General features: G+C 32.0%; 1 protein-coding gene across 3 annotated transcripts; it reads left to right on the forward strand.

Moving 5' to 3' along the window:
• The first annotated feature begins 622 nt into the window (after positions 1 to 622).
• On the forward strand, positions 623 to 17,097 carry LOC128558424 (myosin-VIIa-like). 3 transcript variants are annotated; one of them, XM_053547534.1, is made up of 11 exons: positions 623 to 1,251; positions 2,719 to 2,833; positions 5,839 to 5,856; positions 8,814 to 8,909; positions 9,569 to 9,681; positions 9,970 to 10,088; positions 10,441 to 10,507; positions 10,765 to 10,881; positions 12,681 to 12,764; positions 13,164 to 13,283; positions 14,171 to 17,097. In XM_053547534.1, the coding sequence occupies exons 1-11, from the start codon at positions 1,066 to 1,068 to the stop codon at positions 14,279 to 14,281; spliced, it is 1,146 nt and encodes a 381-aa protein (XP_053403509.1). In that variant the 5' UTR covers positions 623 to 1,065; the 3' UTR covers positions 14,282 to 17,097. The 3 variants fall into 3 exon arrangements, with proteins under 3 accessions (XP_053403509.1, XP_053403511.1, XP_053403510.1); XM_053547535.1 differs by lacking the exon at positions 5,839 to 5,856 and adding an exon at positions 3,820 to 3,834 and having other exon boundaries at positions 914 to 1,251; XM_053547536.1 differs by lacking the exon at positions 5,839 to 5,856 and having other exon boundaries at positions 913 to 1,251.
• Positions 17,098 to 26,992: the final 9,895 nt, after the last annotated feature.

Consider the following 26,992-nt stretch of genomic DNA (forward strand, 5'->3'; position numbering starts at 1 on the left):
CACAGCGGCGCTCAGATATACAAATGTACTTTATTTAATTCATGTAACCTATGTAGGTTAAAAGCCATATATTTCTTTTTGAAAAGTAAAATAATCCAGTTTTAGGTCAGTTTAATTTTTTTCTCTGAATTACAGCAACTGTGATATTATTAAGTCAGACTCAATATATACTGAACAGCAAAAGAAACTATCCAGATGTATAACTGGTATATTTTGAAATGAAAAATTAATTTTTCAAATTTGAATTGTGTTTTCATACAAAAATTACACTTGAAGATCTTCACGTGGTAATATCTTAAAAATCAATCAACCGTGAAGTCAGTAGTCCCACAAAAGCCGTTTGAAAGGCTATATCTTCTTTGCGTCAGTTGAATCGTAACATCCCAATTGGGCGCTTGCGCTAAATTTGATTCAGTCGTGCGATGCAACCAACAAAATTTTAAAAACTTTATGCTGTTTTTCGAGTTAGCTATTCATCCATATTTCCAATGATAACAAAATTTCACAAAGAAAATTGTTAATTATAGGCCCACGTGAATTTCGTGCAAAACGGCTATTGTGGGACTACTGACTTCACGGTTGATTGATTTTTAAAATATTATCACGTGAAGTTCTACAAGAGTAATGTGATATGAAAAACACAAGTGATTTATAAATTAAAGTTTTTAAATAAAAATTACCCCAGTTATAAAACTGGATAGTTTCTTTTGCTGTTCAGTATAGTTTACATATGGTAATATATATCTGAAACAGATACATCTAGATATACCTGTTTACATACTAAAAGTTTTGACCTATACAGTGATTATTTGCAAAACTTATTTAATAATTCTATAGACCTAAATTAAACCACTTAAATAGATATAGGATATGAAAGTATCTTATCACTGTATTTTATATTGCAGAATTGGGTAATTCAAAATGAAATAAAGACAATCGACAATTTTCGTACGATAACGTATCACGTATCTTCCGTACGCGATTTCGGCATCTTTCGGCTATAATAGAAAATCATTTTTTCATGAAAACCGGAGAATGCCGAAAGCACCACCGTAGAATACGTAAATGAACGGAAGTTGCCGATTGTCTTTACGGATTCATTTTTTTGAAACTTGTAATTCAAAGAATTTTCAAATTGTTTATAGTGAAGGGTGTCGTTATTCCCCTCCGCATCCACTGGAGTACGAGGCCTTGCACAACAAACATCCAGCCATCGAATATACAGTTCTCTTTCCGGACCAGTCCACTCAAGTAAGTCTTCTTTAATATACATAGTTTGGTAGTTGATTTTATAAACTTTCGGACAAGGGCGAAACATTTTTATGAAATGAAGTAGCTGCAGTGGTATTTCCAATGAGTTTCAAAGACTATTTTTTAGGGCTGTCATCGATAGAAACGATATCGATGTATCAACGATATTTTTTGGTCGATCGATTATCGATTCCCATTTTCAAAAATCGATATTTTACAGAGAGAAAAAACAACTGTCTAGATAAACACTCAGACCCTCTAAAACAACTTTTTCTGCCTGCAAAAATGTGCCGAAAGTAACGGAAGTTGTCAAAAAAGGTCATGTCTAAACTTGTACCGTAGCAGTCTTTTCCCACTAGCCGGCACTACCTATATGGGTAGAAGTAAAAAGGGCTCAACTTCAGAATCTATTTGCAAAAAGTTACGTTGTCCTGTCTTGAAAGGTCGCTTCGTTGTTTGTGCATGTAAAAACATAGAGTATATATACTGTTTCTACGTCAATCTCGGCTTTTTACTTGTTCGCGTATAGCTGATCACTCAGTAAAAGGTACAGAATTTAGCTTGTGCCCGTAACAATAACAATCAAAGATGGCCGAAGAGGAAGCCGTCGCCGGCTTAAACAGTCAAAAGACGGAAGGAAAAGCTTTGTTTTGGTTCGTAGAAACACAGGGTGTTGCTTAAACATGCCTTTCAGTACAACAAACAAACAGTCAAACACTACAAATTTGAGGCCCATTGAAAACTTGGGCAGAGGTTAAAAAAGAAAACAAAAAAAAACAACAACAAAAACAAACAACAAAACACGCGGTGCCAGTACCTAATCCGAATGTAAACTTGTGCAAGGTAAAAATTAAGACAGGGTATGAAACAGGCTAAAAATAAATAAAAACATTGTAAATAAATAAATTAATTAATTTAATAAATAAATAAATAGTATCTGTGGAAGAGAAATGCAGAATTTTAGCTGTTTGAAACCCAACTCCAGTGCCTGGTATTATAGTTTACTAGGTTGTAAAGTAGGATAAATGCAAAAGAGGAGTGAAGGCACAATGAAGATCTATAAAAGATTTCATTAATTTTCATTTATTTTATTTATTTCATAGATACAAATACAACATAATCAAACAGTAATATAATAAGTAGGCAAAAAAAAAAGACATAACATTAACAAGAAGGTATATAGCATGCCCATAAACAAAGAGATTGTTAATCTAACTTAATAATCGATATATCGATGTATCGTCGATATTTGTCTTCCGATATATCGGTATCGTCGATATGCAAAAGACCCAATCAATGACAGCCCTACTATTTTTCTCTTATATTATAATATTTCAATTAATTATCTAGTTAAACTAAGGAATTATCTAAAACGAATTCCAATAGAGCTAAATTCATGTAAATATTATAAATGCGAAAAGACATCAAAAAAGAGAGCGACCTCGAATAATTGGCGGTTTCTTGCAGACGATAGAAGTTGACGCTAACACGAGAATGTGTGACATACATCACAACATTGTGAAAAGGCTTCAGTTAAAGCACAGTCAGGAGTATGGTTTATTCTTTGGTTTGAAAGACAAAGGTAAGATATTTCTATTTCCTAAAAAGATAAATTTTTTTTGCGGTAGAAGAGTAAGACATTGCTAACTATTGATATTTTCGTATAAAGTACTTGAAACATATGATCATAATTCTATAGAAGTAGCAAATTATTCATATGCAATTCATGAAGGGCCTCGACGATACCAAACGTCTGCCAAACCATTTTTGTCAGAGTAAATTTCTCTAGACCAGGGTCCGTATTCATCAGTAGTGAACTCGTAGCGACTGTCGGTAATTTCCGCCTGATTACGTATTCTCGTTAAGTCAGTCGGTTATCTTCGGACGGAAATGTTTCCGTAAAAACCGGAAAATGCAGAAATAGTATACAGAGGGTACGTATTTTGCCGATTGTCATTAAGTTGAAAGCTGGAATAAGTCAGAAACACGGATTTTGAAGTGCTAAAATTACTTCCTGTCCTATATTCTTTATTCGTGTACGGATTTTATTAAAACTTGCCGCATGGATAGTATTTACTACAATAAAGAGCTGTGGAAAAGTTCGGCAGTATAGTAAGTTATGGCAAATGTATTTTTAGTGTTTCAAAGTCAGTTCTAAATTAAAAACTAGAAATGGTGATGTGTTTTTATGTTTTAAAGTCAGTTCTAAATTGAAGACTTGGACTGTTGATGAATACGAGCCCTGGTAAACAATGTGTCATTATGTGCACAGAATCGTAAGAAAACTTCCATTTCCTAGAACAACAACATTTCTTGTTCGCATACTGCAGTAGTATGATAATTCTTAATCTAAATGCTTAAAGTTATAATTCCCTGCAAATAATGCATAACTAATTTTTCTTAATAGCTGAATGTTGTAAGCGCATTCTCTTAACATTTTACAGTGTAGAGCGCTCTATAATGTAACAATTATAATAATAATAACAAAATACATCTTTACACCCAACACATTTCATCTTTCCAATATCACATTAGATCTATACTAAGACAATTAAATAAATATTGTAGAAAATAAAGCTATACGTAAGTAATCTAAACTGCATAACTCAGTTTCACATGCAGAACACATGTAAATGATTAGCTTTGTTTAGTGTTGATAGATCTACATGCCTAAATGTGTAATACAAAACAAATATAACCTTTAATGCCTATTGTACACGTTTCTGTATGTGAACCATGCTTTGCTAGGACATTAACATGTTTTTGTTGCTTTCATAGTCATGCTATGCATATATATATATAAACTGTCTTTGCAGGGAATATTCATTTTCAGGTTATTTGTACATCCTTCATCTGGCCGAGACACTCTCTTCTGTTTCCAGCTTTGCATTTCTTTATTACTGACGTCACTTCCTCCGATAATTTCGTATTATTTTTAAATCTATATTTATAGTCCTTCCCATTGGTCTAGGCGTAGTCACATGATTAATGATAAAAAGTCATAGGCGAAGCCAAAAACACTTATTAACCTCAAGCTGTGACGTCATGGCATTTTGACGTCAAAACAGTGTGACGGCGTGCATTTACTGTGAAAACTTACCAACCACCGCAAAATACTGGATTTATTGACCTGGAAAAGTATCCTCGGTTGATATCACTTTTTCCAGGTCGATAAATCGTCATATTGACCGAACCTTAAAGGCAATTAATGTATATGATAAGGCGATATCGAATACCGTCAATCCATGACCGTTCCAGACATATCAAATGGAAAGACAGTTGTCAAATCATATCCTCTGGTATGATACTGTCAAAAAATGAATAAAACGTGGCTTAAGCGTTCTTTTAATTTTTTTTATCTTTTATTATGGGGTCCATTCGATGCCTTGTATATTTAGACTAGTCGTAGAATACCGCTTACGTCGGAGCTAGGGAATGTGTTGCACATTTCATTTTCTATGATAAAGCCATTTCTGCTGTATTAGTTTGCTAGCTTGCGCTGTTTGCTTTGAAACGATCTTTTTATAGACTTTATTAAACAAACTAAGTCATATTTAACCTACTATTATTTTGCTTGACCGCTTTCTGTGCTTAAAATGGGTCTTCTTATGATTTTATTTACTTCGGAGGACATCAGAGGACCTTAAAAATTGCCCCTTACTTTGACTCAGTGGTGTTATTACTTCTGGTAATGACTCCATTCGAATTTACTATATACATTTTTTTTGTATACTAATTGCATATTTTTACTTACGCCGATGTTAGTGGCGTAAGAGATGTTTCACATTTTACAACCTCTGATAGAAAACCAGTCTGTGTCCTGAGCTTCAAAAGGTGCTTTTTCATATTTAAGATGCAAAAGGGGACCTCTGTTGCCTTTTGGTTACGATCACTGACTTCGAACCACTTGCCCCTCTCCGATCTGGGTTCGAAACCTCGCTTCGGGGAGGTGTAGAATTCTTCATGTGAGGAAGCCATTAAGATGGCTTACGGAAGGTCGGTAGTTTTACCAAGGTGCTCGCACGTGTCTGAAACAATGCCGGAGGGTCGGAGGAGTCTTCCCCCACCAAAAGTTGCCATATGACCTAAATTGTGTCGGTGTGACTCTAAACTCAACATAAAAACCATAAAACCCAAATGATTCAGTATATAAAGTCTTAAGTCTTTAAGATCATAATTGATAATATATAGCCATTTCATTTTAGAAAAGATGTCCACTGTTTAAAGGATTTTGTGTGTGTGTGTCCAATGCTATCAAGTTTTGCACTAAATATTCTAGCTTTGTAAAAGTCTACAGAAAGTATACGGGTTTAATACTGTAAGAAAATTGAAATACAAATGTCTAGGCTTGTGATTACATGAATAAAACAGATATCGGCTATTGATGCATTTTTAATTGAAATATTTACGTTTTAGATGTAAGAATAAAAATTTCTCTCTGATAAATATGCACAGTGAAAAATAGGTTTGTTATTGATATGCAACGGAATGCAAGTAAATGGCTTACTAACATATCTACTAATTTAGATGAAATAAGTCGATAAAGCAGGGAACACCAATATAAAACATTTCATATTTGTTTTGAAGAATTTTCGGCTGATACGGGTAAGGCTAAATAATTTACTAATGGAACTTTTGTTTCTATTGTTATGATCTATTGCTATGCTTCGGTTAAAATTATGCTAATTCGTTTATTCGGTTGAATTATAAAACCATTTATCAGGAATTTGTCTTGACTGGATTGTTATACATTAACTTACTAACAAGGGCTTTGGATACTCATATTTAAACATTGGATTTCAAAGCTAACAGAGCAGATTTCAGTGGTGAAAATCCATTGATAGTTGCATGCGAGGTAAAAACTAAAACTGATTTGGGTGTTGTAAGCTAGACTGGGCTCAAAATATAGTGGTTTTTCTCATTAAATTGGGAGGAGAAAAGAAACATCGCTGTCCCTTAAACTTGGCTGTCATAAGTTTGGGTCTTTCTTCCACGGCATTTTTGTACATGTACTTGTGCGTTGGTATGGATAAATGATTAGACCAGCCTTCCTCCCCGGTTGTACTCGTAAACTGCTTCTTGCAAATGTATATTGATAAACGGGGAAGTGTTCTCAAGTAGAAATGTACTATAGCTTTTTACAAAAGCGACCTCTGGCGTAATTTGCAGATTACTAGGAAACAGACGCATATTAAGCATATATGAGCCGTGCCATGGGAAAACCAACATAGTGGCTTTGCGACCAGCATGGATCCAGACCAGCCTGCGCATCCGCGCAGTCTGGTCAGGATCCATGCTGTTCGCTTTCAAAGCCTATAGCATTCAGAGAAACTGTTAGCGAACAGCATGGATCCTGACCAGACTGCGCAGATGCGCAGACTGGTCTGGATCCATGCTGGTCGCAAAACCACTGTGTTGGTTTTCTCATGGCACGGCTCATATAATATCCTGGTTTTCGGTGCATGATAAAGAAATAATATTTTGCATGTGGTAAAAGAGAAGTTGGATTAATACTGATTCTTTTTCTGATCTTGTTTTTAGCTCACCTGAGCACAAAGTGCTCAAGGTGAGCTTTTGTGATCGCCCTGTGTCCGTCGTCCGTCGTCGTCCGTCCGTCCGTCGTCAACAATTTGACTGTTAACACTCTAGATGTCACAATTTTGACCTAATCTTAATGAAACTTGGTCAGAATGTTACCCTCAATAAAATCTTGGACGAGTTTGATATTGGGTCATCTGGAGTCAAAAACTAGGTCACCCGGTCAAATCAAAGGAAAAGCTGGTTAACACTCTAGAGGTCACAATTTTAACTCAGTCTTAATGAAACTTGGTCAGAATGTTACCCTCAGTAAAATCTTGGACGAGTTTGATATTGGGTTATCTGGGTTCAAAAACTAGGTCACCAGGTCAGATCAAAGGGAAAGCTTGTTAACACTCTAGAGGTCACAATTTTGGTGCAATCTTAATGAATCTTGGTCAGAATGTTACCCTCAATAAAATCTTGGATGAGTTTGATATTGGGTCATCTGGGATCAAAAACAAGGTCACCAGATCAAGTCAAAGGAAAAGCTTGTTAACACTGTAGAGGTCACATTTATGACTATATCTTCATGATACTTTGTCAGAATGTTAATTTTGATGATCTCAAGGTCCAGTTTGAATCTGGGTTATGTAGGGTCAAAAACTAGGTCACTAGGTCAAATCAAAGGAAAAGCTAGTTAACACTCTAGAGGCCACATGTATGACCATATCTTAATGAAACTTGGTCGGAATGTTAATCTTGATGATCCATAGGTCAAGTTTAAATCTGGGTCAGGTGAGGTCAAAAACTAGGTCACCAGGTTAAATCAAAGGAAAAGCTTGTTAACACTCTAGAGGTCACAATTTTGGCCCAATCTTAATGGAACTTGGTCAGAATGTTGCCCTCAATAAAGTCTTGGACGAGGTTGATATTGGGTCATCTGAGGCCAAAAAACTAGGCCATCAGGTCAAATCAAAGGAAAAGCATGTTAACACTGTAGAGGTCACATTTATGACTATGTCTTCATGAAACTTGGTCAGAATGTTAATCTTGATGATCTCAAGGTCCAGTTTGAATCTGGGTCATGTAGGGTCAGAAACTAGGTCACTAGGTCAAATCAAAGGAAAAGCTGGTTAACACTGTAGAGGCCACATTTATGACCATATCTTAATGAAACTTGGTCAGAATGTTAATTTTGATGATCCATAGGTCAGATTCAGATCTGGGTCAGGTGGGATCAGAAACTAGGTCACCAGGTTAAATCAAAGGGAAAGCTTGTTAACACTCTAGAGGTCACAATTTTGGCCCAATCTTAATGAAACTTGGTCAGAATGTTACCCTCAATAAAATCTTGGATGAGTCTGATATTGGGTCATCCGGGCTCAAAAACAAGGTCACCAGGTCAAATCAAAAGAAAAGCTTGTTAACACTGTAGTGGCCACATATATGACCATATCTTAATGAAACTTGGTCAGAATGTTGATCTTGGTGATCTTTAGGTCAATAGGTCAGGTGTGCGATACAGGGCCTTCATGGCCCTTTCGTTTTCTAATACGATCCTTTTATGTTCTCTTTTCAAAACTAAGTGCATTGTATGAAGACAATAAGCAAATATTTATACGTAAAATTCTCGATTAACGATTTTGTTTTATTAATCGTATGTATTAATAGCCAGAAAATTTAAGCTAGCACATATAACTTTGCTTCTTTGAATGGTAGTTGACGTTATTCAGATAGTACTAGCATGTGACATATTATAATATGAAATAAAACATATTCTTGCAGTTGCTCAGATCAGATATTGTCTGATTACGGACTGCCCAAATGAGCATTTAAGACACACACTTATTATAATTGTTCCGAACATATTGGTATGCATACACTTTACATTGACTAAAATGGCCAATAAGAGAAAATTTCAAAATGAAAATTAACAGTAGGGGAGATAAAACAACACCTTGTGTCATTCCGAAACTACATTTTATTAAGAGTCATGGACAGCACCATGTAAAATGATCATATTTGTAATAAATTATTTTCAGTGATAAATGTGGCCTACTGGGATTATTTCTTTGACGACTTGTCACATATACAAAAATATTACACAAGACAGCACCGAAAACACGCTACTGACGACAGTAAGTATAGTTGACCCAGGAGGATATATTTCAAACCAAGTATGGTTTTAAAGTGCTATGAAATCATTTTATCTCTTTGAAATAAAATTTCATGGTTTCATTAAAAAATGCAGGCCCTTTGGGACTTGATTTTGCGTTTTTCAAGAGTAAAAATAAAATAAAGGGGGAATTTACATGTTCGTTTTGGCCATCCTTATCACATACTGTTCCAAATTACAGTATGTCCGAAAATATTTGTGTTCGCTTGACTGGCTTGTGTTAATTTAGAAAAGTCAGTATTTCTAAAACTGCATAAATTACAGAATAGTTCCTTTCAAAAAGGCATTTCATTATACTTGATATTTATATCATCTTTCGTTACATAGAGATTTACTTTTAAGCTGATTGATAAACATATTATTTTTCCAGTAAGTCTTTGAACACTGATATTTAACGCCTAATAAGCATGTTGGTGTAAAACGTTACTGCGATAGCTGTAATTATAAACACTTGATGGAGAATCATTTTAATTCTGACAGAAACAGTTTTGTTCCATAAGGTCGGGGGTAACCATTTTACACTGGTGTACATTTTACAAGGGTATTTACGGTATTTACTCGGTCTAAGCTCCCAAGATTAAGTTTCAAACTTCAAAATTTAATGCTCTGTCATTTTATTAGCCCCAGTCCCTCCACCGCAACCACCACCAATGTTGATATTTATGAAGAAAATCTGGATGAATGCAATACCTGGTCAGGACAAACTGGCGGACATAAAATTTCATTTTCCGCAGGTAATTATAGATTAGACTACATTTTTCTAAACGATTGATTTATGTCGACGTTTGTGCTGCATTCGTGCATGTTTCACCGATTGCAATCCAGATTTGAAATGATGTTTGCCAGAACAAATAAAGAACGATTTTCGGAATGATTTCGTTATTCTTAATAACGGTGTAATTTGCCACATAAATTTGATCAAAACAAATCGAACTGTTTTTTAAATTAAATATTGTAATTTGATGTAAAAAAAATATCCTTATGTTTTAAAGCACTTAGGCCAACCATTTATCATTATGCAGGAAATGCCCAATTATTTGCGAGGATATCACAAGTGCTCTGCCGAGGAAGCTGTCAATCTCTCCTCGTTGTTGTTCAAAGCCAAATATGGAGAGGATAAGCAACCACTTGACAACCTGGGGTAAGTTTTATAGTCATTGTGGTAATTATTGCTGGTATTTTGAGATCATTGGATTAATTTAATGTTCTTTTGTACATATCCATGGAGTGTGTGCGAGTTTTATATTTTTATATCATAAAATTATCTGTTATTTTTCTAGATTGCTTTCTTTGCTTCCAAAACATATTCTTCCGTAACTGATAACTTTATATAGACATAAGCATATTATATTATTTCTTTAAAAAATCTTCTCTTTTTGATGCAAATGCGTCATGTCGACATACTTTATTATACTTATATTTTTTTTTTGTAATTTTCTGTCTCTTGCTCAACAAGATAAGTCTTTCTCAGTGTACAACGTTTCCTTTATCAGGGACCTCCTCACTCACTTAATACCAAAGTCAGTTTTCAAAGAAAAGACTCCTGACAAATGGAAAGAGGTAAGAAGAAAATAATCATAATGTGGGATAAATGAAATAAGGAAAATATTATTATTACATACAAAATTGACAGAAAACCAAATTTAAGGTAGGTTATGATCTACATGCCGTTCATCTAAAAAAAGCTACTTCATTTCTACGCGGATTCAAAAGAATACACATCGGCAATGTTTTTTGTACATTTTTTGCGAAAGTATACATCTTTATTGTTTAAGCGTTTTATGAAATGTATACCTATTTTATTGATTCACAAACAGGAGCTGCATGCTAGTATATCCAAGTTAAAGTTCCCTACAAAGGAGGACGGAAAAGTGGCATTTTTGAAATCCCTGCATAAATGGCCAACATACGGGTCGGTGTTTTTCGAAGTAAAGGTATGTATCTCCTCATTATATACCTTACTAAACTGAATTGAACAGAATCCTGTAACCCGGGCTAAATAACCAAGATTTAAGATTCAAGATTAATTTTCAATCAGGGCCAGCTATGGGCATCTGGTCATAACATAACACTAAATGTACTTACAAAACAAGCAACCAGTGTGATATGCATTAGTTACACTGAATGGGACGCAGCTGTGTGATGTGCAAGACACCATAAGTTTAATACATATCAAATAGCTGAGAATAGAAGTACGTGTTAGTATTATGCCGTTCACAATGTATTTTTGTATCTTAAAAGTTTTTTGTTCATTAGATTGACAAATTTATGTATATTAGAGCGTGTGTGATAGTAACGAGGGAGATATTTTGATAAACGGAAATGATTACGTTGACAAAGATAGTGGTACTCATCTCCTAAGAGATTAGAGGTGCACGTAAACCTCCATCTAATGACATAAAGCGAGCTGTTCAATGGTTATACACCTAATTTACATAAAGTGATAGCTAAACTGGAGAGAAACAAACTAAAAGACTATTTAAAACAAAACTGTTTTTATATACATGTACGATAATTCAAATACTTGGACATATTTTGTAGGTTGCTATTTCTTGTAAAAACTGATCCGTCAGTCTTGCTTTAACAATTGCTTTGAAACTATTGGTGGAAACAACATACTGATTCAACCAATAATAAGATAATCAATAACTTTTAACTGATGTTTAACAAATGTAATCCACATGTGTTATTTTCATTATTGTTTTCACTAAGACTATATCGTATAATACCTAACACATTTTCTCATTCTTGACCTACAACACTCTGCGCCAATATGAAATTATACACTTTATCTTCATTCAATTTGATAATGGGGTAACGCCAAGTTCAGCGAAAACCATACAGTTTGGCGTGATTTTCTTAAGTTTAAGAACAACTTTACAAATTTTTAACTGAAACTGATTACAAATAGTACAATCCTTTATATCCCAGACTTCCGACCCAAATAATAGAATACGGGCTATCATAGCACCAACAAGTGTTTTTTGATAACTAAAAATATAGCTTCCACGGCTTGTTCACCAAGTTTCTTCTTTGTTTTAGAAGAAATGCCATTTTAGTTAAACTGTACACCAAAATAAGAAAAGTCTTCAACAACCTCAAGGTTAAGTAAAAATTTGGGATATTTTTCAGGCCTCTTGTGCTGCCACTAAAAACTTGGCAGCTTTTACCTGTAAACACAATAATGATAACACCAAGGTAACACTCCGACGTAAACTATAATAGATCAATCAAAAATAGAAGAAAATAGACTAGGAGATAAATTTTCACCTTGTATTACACCAGAGTGATCATGACTAGAAAAAATAAGACATATTATTATCTGATTTAATACAAGATTTTGCTTTAGAATACATGTCAAGGATAATCTTTAATCATTCCCATCTATATTATGTCTGTGTAATGTACGCCATAAGGCTACTCTACACACAGAATCAAACGCTTTCTTATAATCTACAAAAGAGCAATGCAGTTTCGTTTTCTTACAAATACATATCAGTAAGAAAATTTAGCGAACAATATGGTCTTCTGTACTATAAGAGTTTCGGAATCCTTCTTGCTCTTCACCTAACAAACCATTGAAGAGCTATTGCATACAATGCTATATAATATGGTTAAAGAAGGACGACAACTCAAGTTTGAATGAAGGAAGACAACTCAAGTTTGCATAATTATTATTTTTGTACTAAGATACTTAAATATTTAAGCTGATGATTTTAATTCATGTTTATAGCAAAGAAGTACAAAGTCAATGCCAAAACATCTTCTTGTTGCTGTTAGTCACAATGGAGTGGGGCTGATAGATGCAAATACAAAGGTAAACAATTTTGTTTCTTGTTCATTTTCAATTTAACGTTTCTTCAAACATATTTGCAACCTTTCAAAACTCATAGTTATCAGATAAAGAGTGGTGTTTAGTAACATACGTGATTAGGTCTCTGACCCAAAAGGACGTGCGTTTTTCGTTGGATGCAATCGGCGTGTGAGCAAGATAAACAATTCCAGTTGTAGATTGAAATGAAATGGCAGATTTGATAATAGAAACTTACCTACAACCCAAGTCCGCAGACTACATTTTTTTCGATAACGATTTAACTAAAAGCCATACATATTGTACATGTTGATATATGTACATGTTGATATATTCGACTTGTGTTAGAAAGAGGATAAAAGCTCATTTAAAATACATTTACAATATATGCTATTTATGTTACAGGAAGTGATTGACATGTTTAGTTTCGACAAAGTTCCAAACTGGGCTTTCGACGACTACTCGTTCACTCTAGTTATAGGAGAGGGCTCGAGTTTATCCAAACTGTATATGGAGACTACTGTGGTAAGCTAACATGTTATATAGATGTTTATCATGGAGGTGACCAACCCACGTGACTTCGTAATATCGTACACACGGGAAAGATCGCTCGATGCATATAACATTTTTAAGTAGAAATATGGCAAATTATTGTCAGTCAGAAATAACCCTAATATAACAGGGTGGCTAGCTCACGTGACTTTTTGATATTGTACATACGGAGGAAATCGCTCTATTCAGGTTTTTTTTTTCTTACACATGTATTTCCCTTATTACTTGGTAGACTTGATAGATTTACACAAAATAAAAAGTGTCGAAGACAGAAAAAACGAGCGTTTCAATGGCACAAAACAGCTGTCACTCTTAACCAATATTGTCTTATAACACTGTGTGCCGCGCCATGACAAAACCAACATAGTGGCTTTGCGACCAGCATGACGAATTGTTTGAGAAAAATATCAAGAATTTTTGAAAGACACTTTGCAGTTAGGAAATCACTCATTTTCCTGTTGTTGACGCTTTTCATTTTATCAATTTTTTTTATCAAAATATGCCAAGTCTGCCAAGAAATAAGGGAAATATGAGAAAAATAACTTGAATCGAGAATTTTCCTCGTGTGTACGATGCCAAAAGGTTACGTGGTTTGGTCACCCTATTATAGTAGTGTTATTTTTAATTTGCTATTTCTGCAAGGTTTCTATTTAAACGTGTGTGTCATTTGGGAATTTCTTTTTAATTTCACCAGTCTTACTGTGTATTTTTCACATGTTTTATCTTCGTTTGTATTAAAAGTGTTTGAATTCTAGAAAACGATTTGTTTAACTAACTCTGCAAAACCTTGTAAAGAACAGTGCAGATCACCCCTGACAGATTTCAGTTTTTACTTTATATATCAATATGTTATATTTTAGGGACACAACATGGACGACCTCATCATGACGTATGTGGGATACATAATGAACACACAGATCAAGAAGAAACCTTCGTATGCCGGGATTGTCGTCGGCGAATCATTCGCGTGAAATGTAGACACATCCGGTACATGGAGATGGTCTTTATTTTCAGCGAGAGAGCAGGGATTATCTTACTTGGGTTTTTAAACAGTCCCCGGTGTCTGTTAGCAGAAAGCGTAGTACGAAATCCGAGGACTTATTGTGTATTGTCCGGTTTACGTGAAATTTTACGCTCCTGAAAATTCCTCAGGTTGAGTCGATTAAATCGACCGCTCAGCATTTAAGGGTAAAGTGTAGGACCATGAATTGTAGTCCCAGTATAGTCAAAATATATAAGGAGCAATCTTATAGAAACTTTAGCAATGCTTTGTAGATGAAAATGACATAAACAATATTATGAAGTGTGAATGAGTAAATGTTCCAATGATACAGAACCTGTCATTTCTGATTAGTGTAATGTACACTGGTGTTTTATGTCTTTCTTGTGCTTATCATTGGTCTTATTATAGCTCATTTCAATGTTATCACATAAACGTATATATGGAGTTCACAGTTCATACACAGACTTTACATAATTGTATATGTGTATTCTATCAAACTATAATATTATTTTGCGTTTTTCTTCCGCACACACATATACGGAATTGTTTTTTTTTCTATAGCTGCGTTTCAACGATTTTGTACATATGCAGTATATTGCAAAATTCTACGTCCCCGACCCTCTCCCCAAACTCCCTCATCAGCGGATCCGTATCTCGTGATATTTGAAAATAAGATTTTCTATCCGCTCTTGGAAACTTGAGGCAAACTTGGTCTAATGGTGGCAAAGAAAGAGTTTTGCAAAAATGTACAGTTGAAATTAGATATCTCGAAATTGCTTGCTGTCTCAAAGACATTTTCAAGTCCTGCCCAGAAATAAAGAGCACCAAATATCATTTTCAGTCAAATTTCGGTTATCTCGAAGATACGCTCGATCCCTTCGAGATATAACAAATTTCAACTGTATATATGTACAAAATCATTAAAACGAACCTATATACATTGCTCTTGTTTTAGTTGTGGATAAATTGTACACAGTAATTTGAAACTTATATTGGCTTGCATAATATACAATATTTAATTCAATGTTCTATTTATCCATTTCATAAGGCGGTTTTACATTGATATCTCACTGAATAACAGACACTCAGTACCACCGATATAACACGTCATTATTTAGTGTCTCAGATTGTTAAATCATGGGCTGAACGGAGAGCTGGCGTATCTTCTACTTTATGTTACATGACTTACGTCATTTTATCGTTCAACCCGCAAAACATCTCTATAATGTTTATATTCGTCTTTTTAGTCCCTATTTTTTGGGTAGTATCCTCTCTACATCTCTGGCATTTTTAACTTGACAATATTCACTCAGATCCTGGTAGAGTGTATGAATTATATACAATATGTATGTAAAAATTATATATCTCACATAAACTTTATCAGACAATGTTGTCGTCCACATTTGTAAAACGTTTGTTATGTGTTATTTTCTATTTTTGTGCTATGCATTTTATACGAGACTTGTTGACTGTGCATGTAATTATCTTTCATGTTGAATCTGGAGATAAAATCAAAATACTTACATTGAGCAATATACGTGTGTTGGGTGGTATTGGTGTGTTGACACTGGCACCAGACAAGAAAGAAAATGTGACTCGTGCACGATGGAGGTTAAATTATTTGTTGTTCAATTTGCATAGTACTCATTTGTCGGACTGAAAAATGTGCGACTGAAATGGGCTAAATTGCAAGTAAATTTCTACGTTTGGTACCACGGTTTTTATAGTATAGAAGTATTGTATAACATGTACAATAGCGGTGGTATTGGTGTGTTGACACTGGCACCAGACAAGAAATAAAATGTGACTCGTGCACGATGGAGGTTAAATTATTTGTTGTTCAATTTGCATAGTACTCATTTGTCGGACAGAAAAATGTGCGACTGAAATGGGCTAAATTGCAAGTAAATTTCTACGTTTGGTACCACGGTTTTTATAGTATAGAAGTATTGTATAACATGTACAATAGCGGTGGTATTGGTGTGTTGACACTGGCACCAGACAAGAAATAAAATGTGACTCGTGCACGATGGAGGTTAAATTATTTGTTGTTCAATTTGCATAGTACTCATTTGTCGGACTGAAAAATGTGCGACTGAAATGGGCTAAATTGCAAGTAAATTTCTACGTTTGGTACCACGGTTTTTATAGTATAGAAGTATTGTATAACATGTACAATAGCGGTGGTATTGGTGTGTTGACACTGGCACCAGACAAGAAATAAAATGTGACTCGTGCACGATGGAGGTTAAATTACCTGTTGTTCAACTTGCATAGTACTCATTTGTCGGACAGAAAAATGTGCGACTGAAATGGGCTAAATTGCAAGTAAATTTCTTCGTTGGGTACCACGGTTTTTATAGTACAGAAGTAGTGTATAACATGTACAATAACGTTTTTCTACACTGGTGCCAGTGGTTTAGGTTATGCACGTAGTCTATGACGTTGTTTTAAAGCAGTTACTGTGTTAATGTTTATGGCTGCCAAGTCTGAATGTTTGAATGTGCATAGCAAGTGTGCAGAGCAAGTGGCATAACAAGGATGAAATATTTGCGGACTCCTCCGTTTTACATTAAGAAGCAGTTATTGACGTATAAAGATATCGTTACGTCAACAGATCACTTGCAAATGTTTCCCATTTCGCTCACACCTAGAAAATTCTTACGTTCATAAGTGTTATAATGTACTGATTGTGTTGAAGATATGTTAAATGAAATATTAATATACATACATAAAGATATTATTTATTTACACAATTGTAATAAAGAATACATTTAAGCATTTCGTTTGTAGTCGTTTTATCAGTTCAGTTGACCACACTCAGAGCAAAACTTGCAAATACCTGCTTGTCATCAACTGATTTCTTTTCTAATACCACTTGTTCTGCCTGATCAATGATGGAATACAAAGCGATAATATATAGAATATATGACTGATACCGGTACCACACAATAATGTTTGCGTTAAGGAGAGCGCTTCAGTTTAGTGGCTATGGTCACAGGTGGCAGTAACGTACCTAGGATACAGTATGGGTCCATGAGCTACTACAATTACAATGTTTTCTGAGGAAAAAATGACAAAAAGCCATTTTGAAAAAAATTTTGCTCCTGTGACAATGAGCCATGAGAAAAGTGATCAACAACAGTTTGACATGTGCATTGCTTCCAGGTCCGTATTTTTTTTCAAAACAATATTTCCTTATCAATGATTGACCGCCTTTTCGGCAAAAGATTAATCTTTCAGAAAAACCTTACTTCAAAACCCAGTTCCAAACCGTTTACGAGCGAGCAACGGAGTAAGAAACGATAGTGATTTCTCCACCCGAATAAATCCCACACATTTTTCGCATCGAAGTCTCCCCCCTAAAACACATCAAGCACACAGTGCGAGTTTAAAATAACGTTATAACCTTTCATAATAGACTAAACACAAAGTAACAAGACCGAAAACTAGGTTCAATCCTACTTTGTTACTTACAAATTCGCTATTTAACATTTTCGCTTTCGGAAATTACCTTCGCCTGCCATGATTACCATTGACAAGACGGTGGTTTTAAAGAACGTTTTCATTGGCGGAGACAGTTTACGTATTTCAAACGTAGCGATAAAATCCAAAAGAGTACCCGAATATAAACAAGCAGCGATGGCTCACGAGGATTATTTACCAAATTCAAATAAATAACAACTGGTAAGTTATTAAGTAGATTTGAACCTTATTTTTAGTCTTGTTAGTTTACATTTAGCCTATTCTGACTGCTTGTAGTGCTATTTTTAACTGACATGGTGTACTCGATTTGTTTTAGGGGGGAGACTTCGGTGCGAAAAATGTGTGGGATTTATTCGGGTGGAGAAATCACTATCGTTTCGTACTCCGTTACTCGCCCGTGATGCGTAAGTAGTGAATATTATGATGGTTTTGAGACATCTGACCCCATTTGACCTTTTGACCCTCGGTCCGAACTGACCAATGCCGGACAATTTAAAATCCACAGGGTTTAAACCCAATTAAAAGTTTTAAATACATATGATATAGATGAGTTTACAGAATAAAATATATTGTTTGAAAGAAAGAAAATTTACTGATAATATAAATCCTCATTATGTTACAACAAAAAACGGGAGAAAAATGATAAAAGCTACCTGTTCATCTTGTGGAAAGATGAAATCAAAGTTTGTTAAAAGTACAGGAGGTAATTTAGATATTCACAAAGCAATGTTACCTTTATTACCTAAGAAAGGTTTAACACTTCCAGGATATAATTATTGTGGGCCAGGAAATCCCCTAGATAATGGACCCCCTGTCAATGAACTGGATGCAGTATGTATGGACCATGATTTTTGCTATGACAGCGATGTAAAAAAGGGTACATGTGATAAGCAAATGCTTTCCAATTTAAATAAAACTAAATCAAAAACATTTGGAGAAAAGATTGCAAAACATTTAGTTGTGAAACCTATAATTAAAACGAAATACACACTTGGGTTGGGACAAAAACAAAAGTCAAAAAACGGGAAAAGGGGGTAGAGTATACCCCCGGAATCACATGGAGCGATGAATTAGCAAAAGAATTACACAAACCAATTAAAAGAAAATTTAGGAAACGAAGAGTGATTGTTAATGATACTGATGATACTTGGTCAGCTGATTTAGTTGACATGCAAGCTTTTTCAAAATATAATAAAGGAGTAAAGTACTTATTAACCGTTATTGATATATTTAGTAAATATGCTTGGGTTATTCCATTAAAGAATAAAACTGGAGAATCTGTTACTGAAGCATTTGAAAAAATAATTCCTGAAGGACGATTACCAGTAAATTTATGGGTAGATGAAGGAAAAGAATTTTATAATAAAAAGTTTGAATCATTTTTGAATAAAAATAAGATTAATATGTACCATACATTTAATGAAGGAAAGGCTGTAGTAATAGAAAGATTTAATAGAAGTTTAAAAAGAATAATGTGGAAATATTTTACAGCAAATAATACTTATACTTATTTAGATAATTTGCAGGACATGGTTGATAAATATAACAAAACAAAACATTCTAGTATAAAAATGACACCAACCGAAGCTAGTAAAAACTTAAATAAAGGTACTGTTTACTTTAATTTATATGGTGATTTAAAGATACCAAAGAGTAAAGCAAAATTTAAAATTGGTGATCGAGTTCGCTTAAGTAAACTTAAAAGACATTTTGAAAAAGGATATACACCAAACTGGACAAGGAAATATTTATAATTTATAAAATTAATAATACAAATCCCAGAACATACACTATAAAGATTTAAATAATGAAATAGTTCAAGGTTCATTTTATGAACAAGAACTTTTACCTACTACACAAGAAGTTTTAGAATAGAAAAAGTTATTAGACGAGACTATAAGAAAAAACAAGCTTTAGTAAAATGGAAAGGTTACAATGAAAAATTTAATAGTTGGGTTCCGTTTAGCGATCTTGAACAAATTTAATTTAGAAATAAAAAGTTTAATTATATAAATGAGCAATAAAAATCTAATTTCTAATAATAATGGAATAGAAACAATAGATCAATTAATTATTCACTTAACTAAACTAGCTGCTGCTTACAGAAAAAGTTATAAATTTTGTGGAAGAGTAAGTACTGGGTTATATATTACAGCAGGTGTTTTTGGTTGTTCAGCTGCATTAGCACTTGTTCCAGCTATTCCTATATTTGTAGCAGTTGCTGGTGCTGTTCCATCAGTAATTACCATATTTACTAACAGACTAAAACTTGACGACAAGAAATTTATTTTAAAATCACATCATCACAAAATAAAACAACTTATAACAAAAGCACGGATTGGAAAAGTAAATAAAGAAGATCCAAATAAAGTTATTCAGGATATTTTTACAATACTATTAGAAATGCAGAAAGAAAAAAAATATTCAACACCTCTTGAAATGCACATGAAGGAATTTAAACTTAACGGATATAAAAGTAAAAAAGAAGAAGAGCTGTATTAAATTTTACATGCGTTTTTAGAGATTTTTTTCTATAAGTATATTATATATAGATGGTTAATAGAAAGGTAGATAGAATGATTATACCAAAATTATCTAGCACTTTAGGAGAAATAATGAATCCAGACAAAAATTCATATAAGAAAGTTCTTAAAAGAAGAAATGTTATTAAATCAAAACTTAATCAAATAGTTAGCGATGAATATAAAAATCATGTCATTGATAAATTACAAAATGTTATAGATCCTTATCTTTTAAAAAATAATTTATTTGAATGGAACTGCGGTTGTCTATTAACTGAAGAAGAAAATGCTGAAAGATTATGTGATTGTCCCAGACCAAATAATATTCGAAACAATCCTAAAAAAGTTATTGCAACCGATTGTGACACTAATGAAGAAAAAACATATAAAAGCACTTATGCAGCATCCAAAGACCTTAATATTAATTCAGGGTTAATAACAATGTGCTGCAAAGGAAAAAACCAAGTTAAAAGTGGAATATCAAAAACCAGCGGAAAAAGATATAAATTTAAATATTTTAATTCATCTTAAAGATAATTTAAAACTTTATTTATTTTATTATTTTTTTAATTATTTTTTTAATTATTTTTTTAATCCTTTTTTCCTTAGTGATTTTTTTTTTCTAAATATAATATATAGATGGAAATCGAGAGATCTACAAAACAATATTATAAGAAATTTGAAATTAAAATTACATATAGACAAGATCCAAAGAATCAATTATATTTAACTATAAACGACTCTTATGAAATACTTAAATCTGAACTTAAAACTTTAAAAGGTATAAAAATAAACGTTGTTTTAAAAATAACTTTTGCAAAAATGGATAAAACTGATACAATATATAAATCAGCTTATTTTCAATCAAAGGCTTTAGAAATTATTAACACAAACGAAATAAAAAAAAACTTTACATCAAGCTTTTGATGAAATAATAAATAGAATTGGTAATTGGATTTCTGAAGGAAGTGGTTGGAGAATAGAGTCAGTTGATGCTCATTATATAAATAGATATAAGTATAGTCCATTGGCTGCTTCAAGTTATTTAGAATTACCAAAACCATTACAACATCCAATGAAAGGATTAATAAATATAAAGAATGATGATAACGAATGTTTTAGATGGTGTCATTTAGCTTACAAATTTCCTGTAACAAAACATTCTGAAAGAGTTTCAAATTATAAAAAACATATAAACGATCTTGATTATACTGGAATTAAATTTCCTGTTACATTAAATCAAATACCTAAAATAGAAGTTTTAAATGAAATATCATTTAATATATTTGGATATGAAGAAAATAGTATTTATCCATTGTACATATCAAAATATCAATACGAAGAACACTGTGACATGTTATTAATTACTAATGATAAAATAAATGATAAAATAAATGATAAAATAACTGATAAAATAACTGACGATGACTGTAAACCCCAAGAACTGTAGTCCAACATTATGTTTGGATAAAAGACTTTAATAGATTAATGTTTAACAAAACAAAACATGCAAATAAAAAACATTTTTGTAAAAGCTGTCTGCAACATTTTTCACAAGAAAGAATATTAAATGAACACATACCAAATTGTTTAGCTATTAATGGTATCCAAGGCGTAAAAATGCCAAAAGAGGGAAGTAAAGTACAATTTAAAAATTATCATAAAGGTTTAGCAGTACCTTTTGTAATTTATGCTGATTTTGAATCAATAACTAAAAAAGTTTTAACTGCTTTACCATCAACTGAATCTTCATTTACTGAACCATATCAAAATCATATAGATTGTGGTTACGGCTATAAAGTTGTTTGTTGTTATGACGATAAATATACTAAACCAACCCAGATTTATAGAGGTCCTAATGCAGTTTATAAGTTTATTGAAAAAATGCTTGAGGAAGAGGAATATTGTAAAGAAATATTTAAAGAACATTTTAACAAAGAACTAAGAATGTCTAAAAATGATTCAACCGAATTTAAAAAACAAAAGTTTTGTCATATCTGTGAAAAAGAATATATAGAAGATTCAATCAAAGTAAGAGATCATTGTCATATAACAGGAAAATTCAGAGGAAGTGCTCACTCAGAATGTAATATTAATTTTAAACTAACACATAAAATTCCTGTTATTTTTCATAATTTAAGAGGTTATGACGGTCATTTTATTATGCAACAAATAGGAAAATTCAAAAAAGAAATTAATGTTATTCCTAACAATATGGAAAGATATATGGCATTTATGATTTCTGACTTGATCTTTATTGATTCATTCCAATTTATGTCTCAATCATTGGATAACCTAGTAAAAAATATTCCAGAATTTAAATATTTATCTCAAGAATTTGATTGTGAAAATGTTGAATTATTAAAAACAAAAGGTGTTTATCCGTATGATTACATGGATTCATTTAAAAAATTCAAAGAAACAGAATTACCTTCAAAAGAAGAGTTTTATTCAATTTTAAATGAAACTAATATTTCTGACAACGAATATGAACATGCTAAAAATGTTTGGCATAAATTTAAAATAAAAACAATGGGAGAATATCATGATCTATATTTAAAAACTGACGTATTACTTTTAGCTGATGTATTTGAAAATTTTAGAAAACTATGTTTAGAGTACTACAAATTAGATCCTTGTCATTATTTTAGTAGTCATGGTTTAGCTTGGGATGCAATGTTAAAAATGACTGGAATTAAGTTAGATTTAATAACTGATATTGATATGTATCTTTTTATTGAAAAGGGACTGAGAGGAGGAATAAGTTATATTTCAAACAGATACAGTAAAGCAAACAATAAATATATGAAAGATTATAATTCAAAAGAAGTAAGCAAATACATTATGTACCTCGACGCCAATAACCTTTACGGTTGGGCTATGTGTCAACCTTTACCCTCTGGAAACTTTAAATTTATATCCGAAAAACAATTTAAGAAATTAATTGCAAAAGGTAAAACTAACTTTATAGTTGAATGTGATCTTGAATATCCAAAAGAATTACATAAAACCCACAATGATTATCCTTTAGCTCCTGAAAAAATTATTATACCAGATCAATGGCTTTCTGATTATAGTAAAAATATTAAAACAGAATTTGAAATAGGAAAAAGTAATGTAAAGAAGTTAGTTCCAACTTTAATGAAAAAACAAAATTATGTAGTTCATTATAAAAATCTTGAAGTATATACACAATTAGGGTTAAAAGTAACAAAAATACATAAAATATTAACTTTTGACGAAAGTCCTTGGTTAAAAAAGTATATTGATTTTAATACTCAAAAAAGATCTAAAGCAAAAAATTCATTTGAAAAGGACTTTTTTAAGTTAATGAACAACTCTGTATTCGGTAAGACGATGGAGAATTTACGCAAGAGGGTTAATATTAAATTAACTCATGATGAAAATATTTTATTAAAATACATAGCCAAACCTTCATTTGTTAGTTCAACGATGTTTAACTCTAACCTTTTTGGTATTCATAGAATAAAAGAAAGTTTGTTATTAAACAGACCTTGTTATGTTGGAATGTGCATTCTAGATTTATCAAAATATTTAATGTATGGTTTTCATTATAATTACATTAAGGAAAAGTACGAGAGTAATTGTAAATTATTGTTTACTGACACTGATTCATTATGTTATGAAATTAAAACCAAAGATGCGTATAAAGACTTTTATAAGGACAAAGATTTATTTGATAATAGTGATTACGATAACAACTCAAAATTTTATTTCGATAATAATAAAAAAGTAATTGGAAAATTTAAAGATGAAGCTGCCGGTGTAGTAATTGTTGAATTTGTCGGATTAAGAAGTAAAATGTATTCATATTTATTAGAAAACGAAGTTAATGTTAAAAAATGTAAAGGAATTAAAAAACTTGTTAAGAAAACAATAGTTCATAAAAATTATAAAGATACTTTGTTTAATTCAACCCAAAGTAATCACACCTTTAAAGTTATTCGTTCTAATAAACACAATCTTTCCAGTTATGTTATAAATAAAACATCTTTATCATGTTATGATGATAAAAGATATATTCTTGATAATGGTATTGATACATTAGCTTATTCTTAAATTAAAACTTAAATTATAGAACCATAAATTGTTAACTGAATATTCATAACGTTTAAAGAATTAATATAAAAAGCATCATCCATTTTAAATTCATTTGCATAATTAATAGAAATAGATTCATTTTTTCTATTATTTTTTACATGATAACTTTGAAGAATTACACTTTCTTTATTTTTTATTTGTAATTTAGCTTCTCCTTTATCTAATTTAATTGCATCAACAAGAATAATTAAGATGCAATTTTGTTTAATTGCCACAATATTACCACCCTGAACTAAACCAGGACTAGCATTTACAGTTTTCCATTGAAATAATCCACCATCGGTATCTTGGGTATAACTTGTTAAAAACAATGGAGGTTTTTTTATTAATTGCCTTTCTATTTGTTTTTCTATTTTATTTACTTTTTCATTTATATTATTGAATATTCCCATTATATTAATTATTCCAGTTAAATGAATGCCCTTTTTTATTAAAATAATTTATAATAGTTTGTTCATTTACTCTTTGATTATGAATTTTTAGTGTTTTATACAATAAATCATACAACGGTACTTTATCTTGTAACATTTTAATGAAAAATAAACAATAATATCCACAAAGCATACTTGTTTTGTCTTGATATTGAACATTGTTGTATTTTACATTTGGTATATACTTAATTACTTCTTTTGGTGGAGGAAGTCCAAATGGGTCGAAATACATGTTATTTACATAACAAACCCAATGTGTTCCAGGACCAACAGAGTCGTCCAAATTTATAATTCCACACTCGTCCTTTTCTTTTAATTTTAATAAATTATTTCTACTAAACACACCCCTAAAGTTTTTAATTTTTAATTGTTTTACCCATTGTTCAATTTCAAAGTTAGAAATAGGTTTGTTTATAAATTTTATTTTTTTTTTACTATAGGAATTCGTCTGTAAGGTCTCCGTTGTGAATCAATCTGTAATCCTTTCCCACTTAACAAAGATGTAATCAAAGGTATTCCTAGACTAGCAGCCAACATACCTAAAAACCCACCGTCTTGTTTTTGTTTTTGTGTTAATTTAATCACTCCAGATCCTACTAGTTGCTTTCTTTGATTAGGTGTAAGATATGGTGATATCATATTTCTCTTATCATTAGCTACTGAAATCATACCATTTCCAAGTATTTTACTAACACCGGTACTGGCTAGCCCAGACAAAGCGCCAATGCCTAGAGGGGCTAATATTTTTGGAGCTATTTTTGCTGCCATTGGAAGAATTGTTTTTCCTAACAAACCAGCCAAAGCTCCTAAAAATCCACCATTTTGACCTTGACTGGACATTTGTTTCTTTGAAATTGTAATTTCTAATCCCTTCTTATTTGCAACAGCTTTTTTAATTTGATTAATTTGTGTTTTTGTTAATAGTAAAGGGAAGTTTCCATGTAATTGTTCATGTTTTAATCTAAAAGTATGCGGAATTCTATTATTATAAGCTTGTGCTAAATTTTTCTTTTGTCCATCTGTAAGGTTAATTTTATATTCAATATAATTTGATGACATTATATACTTTATATTTATTTTAATTTATATTTATTTTATTTAAACAATAACAAGTTCATTTCCAATAGTATTTATTTCAACTGTTTCCTCATATAATACAATTGCGTAAACACGAATATTAGCTGCTGGTGGAATATTTAATTTAGCTGTTAATGTAATATGCTTAGGGTCATCTGTAGTTACTTCCTTTTTATATTCCAAGTTAAAATGAATAAATCCAAAATATTCATAAAAATTTGATCTATTTAAAAGACTTCCAGTAGTCTTATTATTTTGTTTATAATAATAATTAATTACATCATCATATATTCTTGATATACTTGTATATTCTGTTTCTGGATAAAAAACACCATTACCGATTTCAAGACGACAGGAGCTCAAAATGCAATTTTCATTTGCTGCATTAATTTTAAATGTATCTAATAAATGTGGATTATGTTCTTGTGAATTACTTTTATCAGGTCGTTGTAAATAAACAAATACATGTTGTGGTTTTATTACACCAGCCGTTATTCTAAAGGTTATATTAGTTTGTTGTGTATCAGTTGATTGTGTCACCATTTCCCTAAGGTATGACCATCTTGCTTTTTTAAATCTTTCAGTAGTAATTAGATCAAACCCAAATTCATTGAAAATTAAACGTGGAACCCATAGAATTAATTTTGTTACAATTACTCTACCAGCATCAACAGCATTAGCTCTAAAAATTAATTCATCATCATCTGTCAGCTGTAGTGTTATTTGAATTTGACTTGGAGGTAAAATATTAGTTTCTAAACCCTGAAAAAATGAATAATTATTTAATGGAATTTTAGTGTTTACCTCAGCACCACCTTGGATTAATTTCTTTCTAATAGCGAAACCACTATTATATCCAGCTTGGTCATTCCTACTTTCAGCAACAGCAGTAGTATCTAAATAAATATATTCATTTGTTCCAGTTGATTTTGCATAATCTTCAGATAGTTCAACCAAACTCTTTACATTTATTACTTTGTATAAATTATTACAATCATAAACAATTTTTCCATTTTGTTTAACCACTAACTGATCAATTAA

The sequence above is a fragment of the Mercenaria mercenaria genome, chromosome 7 (genome assembly GCF_021730395.1).
Source record: "Mercenaria mercenaria strain notata chromosome 7, MADL_Memer_1, whole genome shotgun sequence".
Classification (NCBI taxonomy): Eukaryota; Metazoa; Mollusca; class Bivalvia; order Venerida; family Veneridae; genus Mercenaria; species Mercenaria mercenaria.

What these genes read in the sequence shown, in the direction of transcription:
- LOC128558424 (XM_053547534.1), top strand. Translation starts at nt 1,066, where the DNA reads ATGAACGGAAGTTGCCGATTGTCTTTACGGATTCATTTTTTTGAAACT. An exon ending in TGATAGATGCAAATACAAAG is followed by an intron (nt 12,765 to 13,163) that starts GTAAACAATTTT and finishes TTTATGTTACAG; the next exon opens with GAAGTGATTGACATGTTTAG. An exon ending in TGTATATGGAGACTACTGTG is followed by an intron (nt 13,284 to 14,170) that starts GTAAGCTAACAT and finishes GTTATATTTTAG; the next exon opens with GGACACAACATGGACGACCT.